This window comes from Panicum virgatum, chromosome 2K, assembly GCF_016808335.1.
Source record: "Panicum virgatum strain AP13 chromosome 2K, P.virgatum_v5, whole genome shotgun sequence".
In the NCBI taxonomy this organism is placed as follows: Eukaryota; Viridiplantae; Streptophyta; class Magnoliopsida; order Poales; family Poaceae; genus Panicum; species Panicum virgatum.
This window is the reverse complement of record NC_053137.1, coordinates 59,119,104-59,132,388: the sequence shown is the minus strand read 5'-3', so window position 1 is coordinate 59,132,388 and position 13,285 is coordinate 59,119,104. Positions and strand designations below refer to the sequence as shown.

The 13,285-nt window shown below is 46.7% G+C and overlaps 2 protein-coding genes across 2 annotated transcripts; both read right to left on the bottom strand.

Moving 5' to 3' along the window:
• Nucleotides 1-1,098: 1,098 nt before the first annotated feature.
• LOC120690331 (cysteine-rich receptor-like protein kinase 6) lies at nucleotides 1,099-3,207 on the bottom strand. The gene is made up of 3 exons (XM_039972958.1): nucleotides 2,722-3,207; nucleotides 1,666-1,783; nucleotides 1,099-1,399 (listed from the first exon to the last, which is right to left on the bottom strand). Exons 1-3 carry the CDS (start codon nucleotides 3,125-3,127, stop codon nucleotides 1,288-1,290), a joined length of 636 nt encoding a protein of 211 aa, XP_039828892.1. The 5' UTR covers nucleotides 3,128-3,207; the 3' UTR covers nucleotides 1,099-1,287.
• Nucleotides 3,208-4,088: 881 nt separating this feature from the next.
• On the bottom strand, nucleotides 4,089-5,689 carry LOC120690323 (putative cysteine-rich receptor-like protein kinase 9). Its single transcript, XM_039972947.1, has 3 exons — nucleotides 5,094-5,689; nucleotides 4,804-4,930; nucleotides 4,089-4,505 (listed from the first exon to the last, which is right to left on the bottom strand). Exons 1-3 carry the CDS (start codon nucleotides 5,569-5,571, stop codon nucleotides 4,475-4,477), a joined length of 636 nt encoding a protein of 211 aa, XP_039828881.1. The 5' UTR covers nucleotides 5,572-5,689; the 3' UTR covers nucleotides 4,089-4,474.
• Nucleotides 5,690-13,285: the final 7,596 nt, after the last annotated feature.

Here is a 13,285-nt window from a genome sequence, read left to right as displayed (position 1 = left end):
TAGCCACCGCCCACCGCGCGCGTCGGCTCGACGGCGACTTTGACCACCGGATCCGGTCGTCGTCTTTGGCAGCGTGCTAGCTCCACTTTGCTGGTACGTACTTTTGGAATTATATAACAGTTATAAGGTAATAAAAGAAATAACAGCTTACACTTTCCCTTTTCAGAAATAAAATATTTCCTTCCACGCGCTCACGCTAGTAGTATTTCCTTCCTAGCTCTCGCAAACAGCAATTGCTTCTTCCGTGCATGGTCGCACAGCTTGCGAGGTCCCCACCACCGGTGTGATCCGCGTGCCGGCCTCCCGCCGAACTTTTAGTATGCTTAATAATTACTATGTCCATTTCAAATTATAAGTTGTTTGAAGATGTTTTTGTAAGATGTGAAATGTAAACTACCAGAACTCTATATAAATCCGGTTCTCTAAAAAACTCATTCCAATAAAGGAAATACCTATACTCACCGTGTTCGGCTGGTGCACCAGTCTTCAGCCCTACATTATTTCTCTCTCATATTGCTCCAGCACTAGCCTCCAGCCACCAGCCAGGTAATAGTGTTTTTCTCTCACACCACTCCAACTCCAACCTCCAGCTCCAGCCTGCCGAACACAGTGACTATCAGAGATCGCTCATGCTGATTAGCTGGCCTTCCAATCAACCTGCGAACATGAGCTCGATCTGGACGGCGGGGTTTGGATACCGCAGCCGGCTAGGAGCGGAGCTATGTGTTAACATCGCTATCAGCTCACAACAGCGACATCCCTCAAAGAAAATATTGTTTCGCACTGTTCATTCACCATACTGACACCGAGCTGGCACCGGTGGCTCGAGCGTCTTGCTCCGCCCCTGCAGCCGCCACATCCAAGTGACTGACATGCTCTGTCCTCGAGGCTAGATTACGTAACTGATTCCAAGAATGTTTTGACTTTTGACATTTCGTGCCGTCTGGTTTTGTAGCTAGCTCTTCGTTCCTTCCTCGCACTCGCAGATTTGTGTTCGTTTTCGTAACATGGCGTGATCACCTGATTGTCTCAGCTGATTAGGTCAGCTCTAGAGAGTTGCACGCAAGTTTTTCGACGTATGGTCTGAACAGCGCGATGTTGTTCGAATGATGCCATCGAGTGCTTAACATCTGCACCTAGGAGTTGCATACATATTTCAAGATGAAGATCATCGCTTGTTTTTAAGAATCACACTGAAGTTCTTGGCTGAACAAGAACAATCAGTACCGTTTCATTATTTTGCCTGTGACTATGATGAGAATATTCACAAGTCATTCCATTTCATTGCTATTGTGCCTCGGTATTCTTTCCCAAGACAGTAGGTGCTGACTGCTGATGCACAACCCTGTGGGCCAAGCCGCTCATATATTGATCTCCAGGTAGAGGAGGGGTGTGACGCCTGCATTATGCAAGAGGAATTTATATCATTATATGGTTCCATGCTATATAGAAAGGAAGATAATTTTTATGACTATACACAAAAAAGTAAAATATTTGAACAATAATTCCGAGAGGTTGAAATCACTGGCATGCTCTGTATTTAGCCCAAGATTTCAAACATGTCGACAGGAGTTTTCCCAGAAATTTTGTTTGAATTTTATACAGCTAGCTAGGAAGGAGTTCAACCAATGTAAATATATTTGGGGAAATCAAGTGGGCCCTTACGTGACGGTGCATTTCTTAATGTCTTGCCGCCAAGCCCGTAGGAACAGGAGGAAAAGACATGCGAGCCCAAATGCTTGAAACATCATCCCTATAGCCAGAGGTGTCATCGTGATTCTCCCTGAAATGTGATGCAGAAAACCTGATGTTGAGTATAGAATTGAACAATAATTCTTGACCACATGAATAATTGAGATGCATGTTTAAACATTAATATCGATAAAAATTTAGGCACATGGAAAGAAAGGAACAAAACAACATCATGATAGATTTGAACAACAATTTTGTGACTTTCTCAAGTTACTTTTGTAAACTGCAGACGTGCCCTTTTCTATCTGTCTAATATTATGTCCGGGCCAAGAGATATTATTTGTTAGTACAACTCACTTTGAATGTCCAGGTAGGTCTAGCATGTTTTGCCATGCGCGAAATGGAACAAACGTTACAGTTTGGGTTTTTGGGTAAGGATGCAAGTGGGTACCCAATGTTATTTTTTGGATCAATTAATTAATTATGATGGCATGTCACTCTAATTCATTTTCCTCCCGAATTATTAATGCAGAGTGTCATTCTAGTTCATTTTATTAATTTTTTGGGTCAACCTAATGACCCAAAAAAATTATCTAACTTGCATGCCTAGTTTTGGGTGTTCAACCAATAGCAAAGTGCAATAGTAGTACTGGGGGAAAATATCATGTCTCAAAGCCACAACGGTCACGAAGCTAATTTTTAAATAACTTTACCAACATGTTACCATGTAGGTCAGTAGGTGATCAGTTGTACAGAAACATGATTCCTCTTGTGTCAGGCAACTTGTTTACTCATTTTGGCTTTACGTGGCCGGTGACTGGTACTGATTTGTTATAAGAGAAAAATACAGCTGATTGGTGGCTGATGGTCGGTGCTAATTTGATATGAGAGAAAATCACCTTGATTTCGTCGGTCGATTCCTGTTGTCCTGTGTCTAATTCGTCCCTAATATCAATGCTAATATAAAGACACATTTCAAAATGGAAGCTTTCTCACCAGTAGCAAGACAAGAGATGCAGATGCACTTACCGAAGACATCGCTCCCGAAAACACTGTACTCGCCGAGACGGAGAGAGCAGTTGCGACCGAAGAAGAAGGGCTCCCTGCTGAACGGGCACTCGCGCTCCACCCGCTCGAAGGCGTCGGCGATGCAGGCGGCGCAGTCGCCGTCGCTGCTCTGCTGGCAGCTCCAGTCCGCCTGCAACCGGTTAGGCCAGTACCCCAAGGCACGGTACGCGTAGCGGCGGCGCGAGGCGGCAGCCTCGGCCGGGAGGACGGCCGCCAGATGGTGGCGGTTGGCTTCGTAGGTGCTGTTGGCCGCGTAGCTGCCGCCGCCGCCGCATGATACGCGTGCGCGAGAGCGAGACCACGCGGCGGCGGCGAGGGGCGAAGCGGCGACGAGGACGAGGAGCGAGAGCAGCGAGGAATTCTTCATGGTGGCCTGGGCGACTAGTGAGTGGTAGAGCAGCAGGTAACAAGTTTGCAGAGCCCAGATGGCGACTCTGCAGCGGCGGGGTGAAGACGCAGGACGCGGGTAGAGCCGAAATGCTGAAAGCCACACCTTCTTGGAAATTGGAATTGGCAGGTGGTGCGCGTGGACGACGACTTTGACTGTTGACTGCTACATACTAGCGGGGTTGGGTATAAAAACGAAAATGGTAATTTCCAATTTTTGAGAAACATTTTTGTTTACCAAATTTTAAGACTAAACGAAATTGAAAATAATTATTGGAAAAACAAAAACGAAAATGGTAAAATGATATGAAGGTGAAAACGAAAATAATTTGAGCTTCCTCCAATCGTTTTTGAGAACTATCGTATTTTTGGAGCATTCTAATGTATTTTACTGATAGAAATATCATATCTATATGTTTAGAATGTCGTATCTATATTTTTAGAGAGTTATGACTCATTTTTTCTAACTCTAAATCACAACCTAGCGACATGAATTCATGGGACTATAAATAGTTTCTTGGATGCTGGGATTATTGTCTAAATTTTAGTACTATGAGATAAGAAACATGTCATGGATGTATGGATACTTGGATTAACATCTTAACCATGTGCACGAAATATGTCAAGTCATATGGTTAGAGTTGTGCTTTGACAAATTTATCGTTTTTCAAAATATTGTTTCGATAGGTTTCATTCATTATCGATGTGTTCTCGATCGTATAATTTTGTTTCTAAAATTACCATAATATCGATGCCGTTTTCGTTTCTGATAATATCATATCGTTTTCGTGGAAGTGAAAGCAATGAAGCCTTCCACCGATCATTTCCAACAGTTTTCATTCCTAAGCAGGGTAGTAGCACTCTAGCAGTGAACAAGGCAACGACAACCTTCGCTACTTCGACACGCACTGCAGCAGAGCAGCTGGTTGGACTGAGGTATGTTTTTTCATAAATAAAAACTCGCATTCTGTTCCAAGGGAAAGTTTTTCAGAGTAAATTTATCTTAATTCTGCAAGTGAGAACAAGAACAGAGCGTACGCGCAAGTTGCGCACATTTCTTACAGTTGATAATGTAAAGGGAGAAACCAACGAACCCATCCAAATAAGCTGTGTCGGAAATTCTATGAAAGTTCTATGAAAGCAACAGAGTAGTGGTCACTGAAACTACATTGAAATGATCAATGTGAAATCCTGCGATGTGGACAGAAAGTATCCATTCATCATTATTTGCCTGAGAGAACATCCATTGGCGCAAGCTTTAATTTTACTGTTGTGCCGAGCCTTAGTTGGCGCTGAAGCTTTAAGTTGTGCCCAAGGTGCCAGCACTTTAATCCCCAGATAAGAGAGGTGTGGAATGCCTGCAGTATGAATATTAAGAGGAACACAATGAGCATAGGGATCGACATACACCAAGTTAGAGATTTTCTTGAAGCGTGTCGCAGATAGATTAAAAAAATGAATTATTTTGACTATCACACTTGGGTTGAAATATTTAGCATTTTTTGTATTGTTGGACCATCTAAAAATTAAGTTATATATGTACTTGTAGAAGAAGAACCTGCACTCCAGAAACTTTATATGAACCTTACATGAAGTAGCTCAGCTTAGGAGAGAAGAGATGTGGCAAAAATTACTGTGCATTAAGTGGGGACTTACATCATGGTGCCTCTTGTCCGGCTGCGCCATTCCTGAAATAGCAAGAAGAAAAGCCAACCAAATCCGATTCCTTGGAATATCAATCCCGAGGCCAAGATTTGTTTCAGTACGTTTTCTTCGAAAAGATCTAAATAAGACCAAAAAAAAGTCTCCATTAAAACCTCCAATTAGTAATAATAAGATATATTAAAATACAGAGTTTTTTTAGTTGTGAAGTGAACATTATTTCTCAAGTAAGCAAGAGAACAAAACAGCGAGAGTTTTCGTAGAGGAAGCATGGTACAACTCACTGAAGATGCCTTCAGTCCCGAAGATACGGAACTCGCTGAATTCGAGAGTGCAGTTGCTACTGTAAAAGGCGGCCTTCCTGTGATACGGGCACTCTCTCTCCACCTCGAGGAAGGCACCGGCGATGCAGGCGGCGCAGGCGGAGTCGTCGCCGGAGCTGGCGCCGTCAACGTGGCGCCGCCGGTGCCGGCAGAAGAAGATGGCCTGGGGCCGGTTAGGCCAGTACCCGACGGCGTGGTCCGTGTAATAATTAGAGCCGGGGGCGTCTGCCTCGGCCAGTAGGAGGCCGGCGAGGCGGCGGCGGTTGGCTTCGTAGGTGCTGTTTGCCGCGTAGACGCCGCCGTCGCCTTCGCACTCGACGTACGGCGACGACGTGTCGTCGACGAGAGCGATGAGACGCGCCCCCACGGCGGTGGTGGCAAGCAGCGACACGGCTAGGAGGAGGACGACGACGAGGGGAAGGAGCGAGGGATTCTTCATGGTGGTGTCTGGTGGTGACGGCAGCGAAGGGAGATGGATTGTAAAGCTTTATTTTAGATCATGCATCGTGAGTTTGGTCGTCGGAGCATATCGAGCTGAAATGCTGATGGGCAATGGCCACCGCGGGGGGAGGCTGGACGGCGACGGCGACGGCGACTTTGACCACCGGGTCCGGTCGTCTTTGGCGGCCTCTGCCTGCTCCCCTTACTGGCCTAACCGGCCCCAGGCGGGTACATAGCAGTATTGTTTTTTTTAACAACATGCTCGCAGAGACGCTGACGTACTTATAAATGATTTTGTTGGACTATAATTTTGTCACACCCTGAAATTTTTGGATTTCAGGCTGTGATTAAAATTAAAAATAAATAAATAATTTTCTCATAGTTTTAAAATTTTCTCAATATTTACTTTTCTTCACAGGGAATTTAGTACAGAAGAAAATGTATAATGGTTGTTTTCCAAAATTAAATAAGGTTGTTCTTCTGTGTTGCATTCATACCGCACTGCATTGTTTTATTGCTTGTTGTTCAACTCGAGTTTAAGTTCTCTTGAATTTAAATTTGAATTGAACTTGTTTGGAACTTTTACAAAGAAAACGCAAAATCCATCTCCTCTTCCCTTTTTCCTTTTTGGCCCAGCCCAAGTCTCTTTTTCTTTCTCTCTCTTCTTTCCCGCGGCCCAAATCAGCCCAAACTTCCCCTCCCGCCGGCCCATCTACCTCTCCCGGCCCAGATCAGCGCCCCCCCCTCTCTGCCGCCGACAGGCCGGCCCGGCCTGTCGGGCGTCCCCTTCCTCCCGACTGACCCGGACTCGGCACGAGTCCCACCCGGCCAGGGCGCGCACCGCCCCGCCCCCTCCCTTGGCGTGCACGCCAAGAACCCCCGGCCGCCCCTATAAGTAGCGCTCGCAACCCCCTCTTGACCTCCCTCTGACCCGCGCCGCCTGGAACCCTAGCCCTAAAACCGCCGCTGCCATGGGAGCTCGGGAGCTCGGAGCCGCGGTCGTCTCGCCGTTCTGCCGCCTCCCCTGGGCACCTGCGATTTGGGGTGAGAAACGCTGAGCCCCCTCCTGTTTCCTCTACCCTGCTCCTTTCCGCGCAGAATCGCTCGTCGTCGATGCCGCTCCGCCTCTCGCCGCCGAGCCTGTCCTCCGCCGCGTCTTCGCCCCGCGCCGAGCCCCTAGATGCCTTCCCCGTCGCACGCTCTCGCTACCAGGCCATAAACCAAGCCGAACCCAGCACCGGACCGCCGTTTGGGCGAAGTCCGGCGAGCTCGCCGCCGCGAAAGCCGCCGCCACTACAGGAATCGCAAGGTTCACCGTCGGCCGATTTAAGACCGTCGGGGCCGACGGTAATAATTAAATTATAGGCGTCGGTGGTCCTTCCCCGACGGTTATAATTTTATAACCGTCGGTTTCTGTTAAAGGCGTCGGCAGGCCGACGTTTTTAATTAAAACCGTCGGCTACGAGGGTCGGCCGACGGTAATAATTAAAACTGTCGGGTAGAGCCGACGGTTTTATCGCGGGACCCACCAGGCCGGAGTCGCTTTCCCCAATCTCTCCACACCGCGCCGAGGGTCGCTTTCATTCCAATCTTCTCCACACCGCGCCAGGCCCGCCGACCGCGCCCAGTCTTCGCCCGCGCCCGCGCCGCCGCCACCGCCGACCGCCCGCGCCCGCGCCGCCGCCTCCCCGTCCCTCTTCTCCACCGCGCGCGCGTGCCCGGCCCTCTTCTCCGCCGCCTCCATGGCCAGCGTCCGTGCTGGCCCGCGTCGCTAGGGTTGACGGCGCGCGAGGGTGAGCTTGGCGGCGGCGCGAGGCTGCTCGGCCTCGGCGAGCACGCCGTCCACCGGCATTGTTGACTCTCGGCCTCGTCCACCGCGCGCGCGCGTCCCCGGCCCCTCTTCTCCGCCTCTCCCTGCCGGTCGTCGCGCCCAGAGGCAGGAGGGGCGCCGCCCATCCCCGGCTCGGCGACCGCTTCGTCCACCGCCCCCGTCGCCTCTGACCAACAGGCCCGGCCGTCGCGCCACCGCTGCCGCCTCTGCTGTTCGGGCACCGCCACCGTACCAAGGTATTTTCTTCTTCTTCTTCTTTGTATAGGTTACCTAATAATGTGAAAAGGGATTTAAACAATATGCATCACCAACACATGTTTGTTGTAGTTTTGATTTGTTGTAGTTTTGAAAATGGGTTGCTCGATTTGTTGTATAGGTTCTCGATTTGTTGTAGTTTTGAAAATGGGTGACGACCGTAAGGCGATGTATGATGGATGGAGTCGAACTGGCGAGCATACTATGGAATGGGCTCGTATCGCAAATGCTTTCATGACCCAAGCCTTTGCCAGTGGTTGTACTGTTGCGAAGTGCCCGTGTAAGAATTGCAAGAATCGTCTACGTCAGTATAGACATGAAATACAGGTTCACCTTTGCAAGGACGGATTTATGCCTGAGTACCTGGTGTGGCACGAGCATGGGGAGCTGGAGCATGCCAGTGAGTCAGACGGAAACGATGATGAAGATCGGATGGATGAGATGATAGCGGATGTTGGTAGGGAGTACGAAAAGGAGTCACCGCCGGAGGAGGTACAGAAGTTTTTCAGGCTTCTTGCCGCCTCAGATGAAAAAGTGCATGAAGGTACCAATGTGACCGTTCTGCAGGCGGTGACACGCCTTATGGCGATGAAGTCCAAGTACAATTTCGCGAACAATTGCTACAATGGTATCTTGAAGCTGATCATTGATCTCCTTCCCTCAAATCATAAGATGCCGAAAGACCTATACCAATCTAAGAAGATTTTGGCCGGTCTGGGCATGAATTATGAGAAGATTGATGCGTGCGAAAATAATTGCATGCTATTTTGGAAGGAACACGAGAACGATACTCATTGTATGCATTGCAATGCGTCCAGATATGTGGAGGTCGTGAGTGATGATGGAGAGAAAGTAACTACAAAAGTATCGGTCAAACAACTTCGGTACATGCCTATCACGCCAAGGCTTAAACGGTTGTATCTGTCCCAAGAAACAGCAAAGCAGATGAGGTGGCATTCCGAAGGTAAACGTGAGAGCGAGGACAAAGATATTATGGTGCATCCTTCAGATGGCGCAGCTTGGCAAGCTCTGGACCGTTTTGATCCGGAGTTTGCAAAAGACTCCAGAAATGTTCGTCTTGGGTTGTCAACAGATGGTTTCACTCCTTTCAGCACCAGCAATAGCCCTTATTCTTGTTGGCCTGTTTTTATCATGCCCTACAATCTGCCTCCCAACATGTGCATGAAAGAAGGATATATATTCCTCGCGGCCATCATTCCTGGTCATAAACATCCGGGGAAGAAAATCAATGTGTTTATGCAGCCATTGATTGAAGAGTTGAAAGAGCTGTGGCAAGGGGTAAAGGCATATGACAGCCATAAAAAATGTGAATTTACCTTACGTGCCGCGTATCTATACTCAATCCATGATTTGTTGGCATATGGCATTTGGGCTGGCTGGTGTGTCCACGGAAAATTGTGCTGCCCCATATGTATGGCAGACACGGATGCGATCTGGCTGAAGTATGGAAAAAAAAGTCAGTTTCTTTGATTGCCATCGACGATTCCTTCCTTCTAACCATCCAGAGAGGAGAGATATTCAATCATTCCGAAAAGGCAGGAAGGTTACAAAAGGACCATCTCGTCGATTGACAAGCGAACAAAAAATGGCATGGCATGAAAAGTTGAAAGAGTCTGTAGAAGGTGGCTTCGAAGGGTATGGTAAAGAACACAACTGGACTCATATTTCATTTCTTTGGGAGCTACCATACGCAAAGGCGCTGCTTCTACCGCACAACATTGATTTGATGCACCAAGAGCGTAATGTCGCTGAAAGCATCATAAGCATGTGTTTTGATTTTACCGGTCAAACCAAAGATAATTTGAATGCTAGGAAAGACTTAGCTGATCTTTGTGATCGTCCTGGGCTTGAGGTTAGAACAAATACAAGTGGAAATGAAAGTAGGCCACGAGCTCCATACTGTGTGAAGCCAGAAGAAAGAAAGCAAATATTTAGTTGGTTGAAAACATTGAAGTTTCCAGACCGCTATGCAGCTAACATCAAACGATGCGTCAATCTCAACACCGGTAAACTCAATGGGTTGAAGAGTCATGATTACCATATTATGATGGAAAGACTTGTACCGGTAATGTTCCGTGGCTACTTTAAGCCTGATTTGTGGAAGATGCTTGCTGAACTTAGCTACTTCTACAGGCAGATATGTGCTAAGGAAGTGTCGAAGAAGATGATGCGGCAGTGGGAGAAAGAAATCGTGGTGCTTGTATGTAAGATGGAAAAAGTCTTTCCGCCTGGCTTTATGAATGTGATGCAACATTTGCTGGTGCATTTACCATATGAAGCGTTGGTAGCAGGACCTGCACAATTCAGGTGGATGTATAGTCAGGAAAGAGAATTGAAAAAACTTAGAGCTACAGTACGTAACAAGGCAAGAGTAGAGGGATGTATTGCAGAGGCATTTGCAGCTAAAGAGATAACAAACTTCTGTAGCAAGTATTTCTCACGTTCCAACAATTTGAATGCATCTACGACACGATATCATAATGTAGAAGAGCAACCTACGACAGAGCTTCAGATTTTTCATTGGAAGGGTAAAGGTGTTGGGGCTGCCACTTCTCATTATATTTCGGAGGAAGAGAGGAACTACACCATGCTTTACCTGTACTTCAACATGGAGGAATTGTTACCATATTTCAAAATGTTTGACGAGCTCTATTGGACATCTTCTCGAAGACCCACACAAAGTCAATTGGATAAGCTACGCCGTCAAGGCATAAATGGTGGCCCAAACTTCGTGAACTGGTTTCGTGGACATGTAATTTATCTATCCATTCTTTGTTCTTCAATTATAGTTCACATGCTTATCACATAGTTAATAACTTTGTCTATTTCCGTATATGTAGTGTATGGCCGATGCCAACATCTCTGCTGACTTGCGCCAGATGTCACATGGTCAATTGAAAGGAAGGGAGTTTAACCGATATGACATCAATGGATATCGTTTTCGAACAGCAAGTTTAGAAGTCAACCGTCCACTTGCAGCCACCTCAAACAGTGGAGTCTTATTAACGGCCGCAGAGGGTAGTGGAGAAGTGAATAATTACTACGGTGTTCTTCAAAAAATAATTGAGTACACATTTGGCGGTCCGAAAGAGCTGAAGCTTGTGTTTTTTGACTGTCAATGGTTTGATCCAAAATCCGGCACGCGAGTGGATGATTTTGGAATGGTGGATGTTAACCACAACTCGCGGTATACAGCCCATAACAACAATGTTGTACTTGCGCATCAAGTGGAACAGGTGTACTATTTAAGTTATCCTCATCCGAGTTTGAAAAATTGGTGGGTTGTATATAAAGTTAACCGTGAAGTGCACCCTCAGCGTTTTGATGAGTACGTAGAGAATCATGAAGATGATGATGATGTTGGTGTCTATCAAGAAGAAGTCGACGATGAGTATGTAGAGAATCATGAAAATTTTAGGATATCTTCTGGGACAGGACTCGCAGAAATAGCTAGTGGTACCCTAGAGTTAATGTCAGAAGAACAAGAAGTAGGCCCTTCAAGAAAACGTACTCGACAGTCACAAAGGATCATTGAAAAACAGCAAAGGATTATCGAAGAACAAGAGATATTTGAGGAAGAGAGTGAAGGAGAAGAGATTGAAGAAGATGTAGTGCAAGAAGAAATGGAAGAACTAGAGAGACGTGAACAACGTGTGGCGGAAGCAGATTCTGATGCTGATGATTTTTTATTAATATTTGATTATATTAGTGTACGCATTCATTGTTTATTGTTTTACATTTATTGTTTATTGTTTTATATTATCGTATACTGATCGTTATTTTGAAATTTGTGCAGATGTGGAAGCAGCTAAAGGGGAAGGTTAGGCGCGGTGGTACTTCGTCCTCTACGTCTCAGCCCAGTAGTGGTTCAGACCGCCCGGACCCTTTTCTGGTACTTGTTTATTTTTGTCAATCTAACATTTATTTGCTATCTAATATTTGTTTGCTATCTAATATTTGTCAAATGTTTATTGCATTTGCAGGGCACTACCCCGAACGCACAGCGTCAGAGGCAGTTAAGGTGTCTTGTGGATGAGCAGGCACCAGAGAGCGAGGTTGTTGGGAGACCGTTCGAGGAGGAGACTGAGGCTGCCAGGCAGCCGGCGGAGCAGGGAGTAGGCTCAGGAGCTGACTTGATAGAGGAGGTCTTTGGGCGGTCCTCCTCTGAGGGCGGCTCTGAGGGCGGCGGTATGGAGGGCGATGACGAGGGCGATGACGAGGGTGATGATCTCGATCGAGATGCAAGGTTGGCAAGAGCGGCAGAGATAGCTGAGCAAATGCAGAGGGTGGAAGGGAAATGCCCCTACAGGTACACTTTTGCATTAGTTCATAAACTATCTTTTACAATAGTTTTTTGTCAAATAACTAATATGAATTTTACAGGTTACGGAGGCACCTTTTTTGTTATCCAGAGAGAAGCTTGGATAACCGGGTTGTTATAAGGCCGAAGGGTACTAGGGGTTGGGTCGAGCCTGGGTGGGATGGCGCGAGTGAACCATATGCGAGGTTCGTTTTCCATAATGCAGCGAGAAGACGTACAAAGGACTCCTTCTCTGAAGCACGGATCAAAGCTGTGACCGTGTACTTCAAGACCAAGTTGTGGAAGCCTATGACCAACAAGCGAGCAAAGAAAATACACCTCAGTAAGGAGGAGTACTTGCAGAGCTACGTGGATTGGGTCTGTGTGGACCAGGAAGCTTGGGAATGGCTTTGCGAGTACTGGGCGTCGCAGGAGTACAAAGACATTTCGGATAGAAACCGCAGAAATCGGTTGAGCAAGCCTGGGTTGCACCGCTATGGACCAGAGGGACATGTGCGGAAGGAGCAAAGATTGGTATGAATTACTACAATCATTTTTCTATTACATCAAAAACTTGTATTACCTAAACTATTGGATTTTGGTATTGCAGGAAGCTGAAACCGGTGTCCGTCCTACTTTTTTCGAGGTTTACCTCAAGGCGCGCAAAGGCACAGACCCAGATCGCCCGGAGCAATTGATTGACGAGGGAGCAATGGAGAAAATGGTAAGTATCTTCAGTGTTGGTTATATCTTCCATGAAGTCATATTACATCTATTCGTGACCTCAATGTATGGTAGGCAAAATATGCTGAGTATTTCAAAAGGAGCCATGGCGATGATGTGGATTTTTTAAAGGAGCCGTTGGATGTGGCTGTGGCGTACGACGCCGGCGGAGGTCTACCGCATGGGAGGTATGTAAACATATTGATGGTTTATAAGTTAATGATTATCGATTCATAACACTTGTGTTTTTTTTTGTAGAATTGGGTTGGGCGATGGGTATGTGGATCGTGAGGCTTATTCTAGACGACGGAGCTCCAGTGCCAGTTCTAGTCGGTCACAGTCTACTGCGGAGACAAATGAATTAAAAAAGCAATTGAGACGTACCCAAGAGCAGATGCAACAGATGCAGCAACAGATGCAGTATTTGATGATGGCACAGGTAATATCTTACGTTGTAACATGAGGCGATCATCTGTTTTCTTAAGATCTCATCAATAATTTACGTATGCAGTTCTTGGCTGGGGGTAGCACCGGATCTCAGTTCGGTATGCCGCAGCAATCACAAGGTTCCGAGAGTAGCCA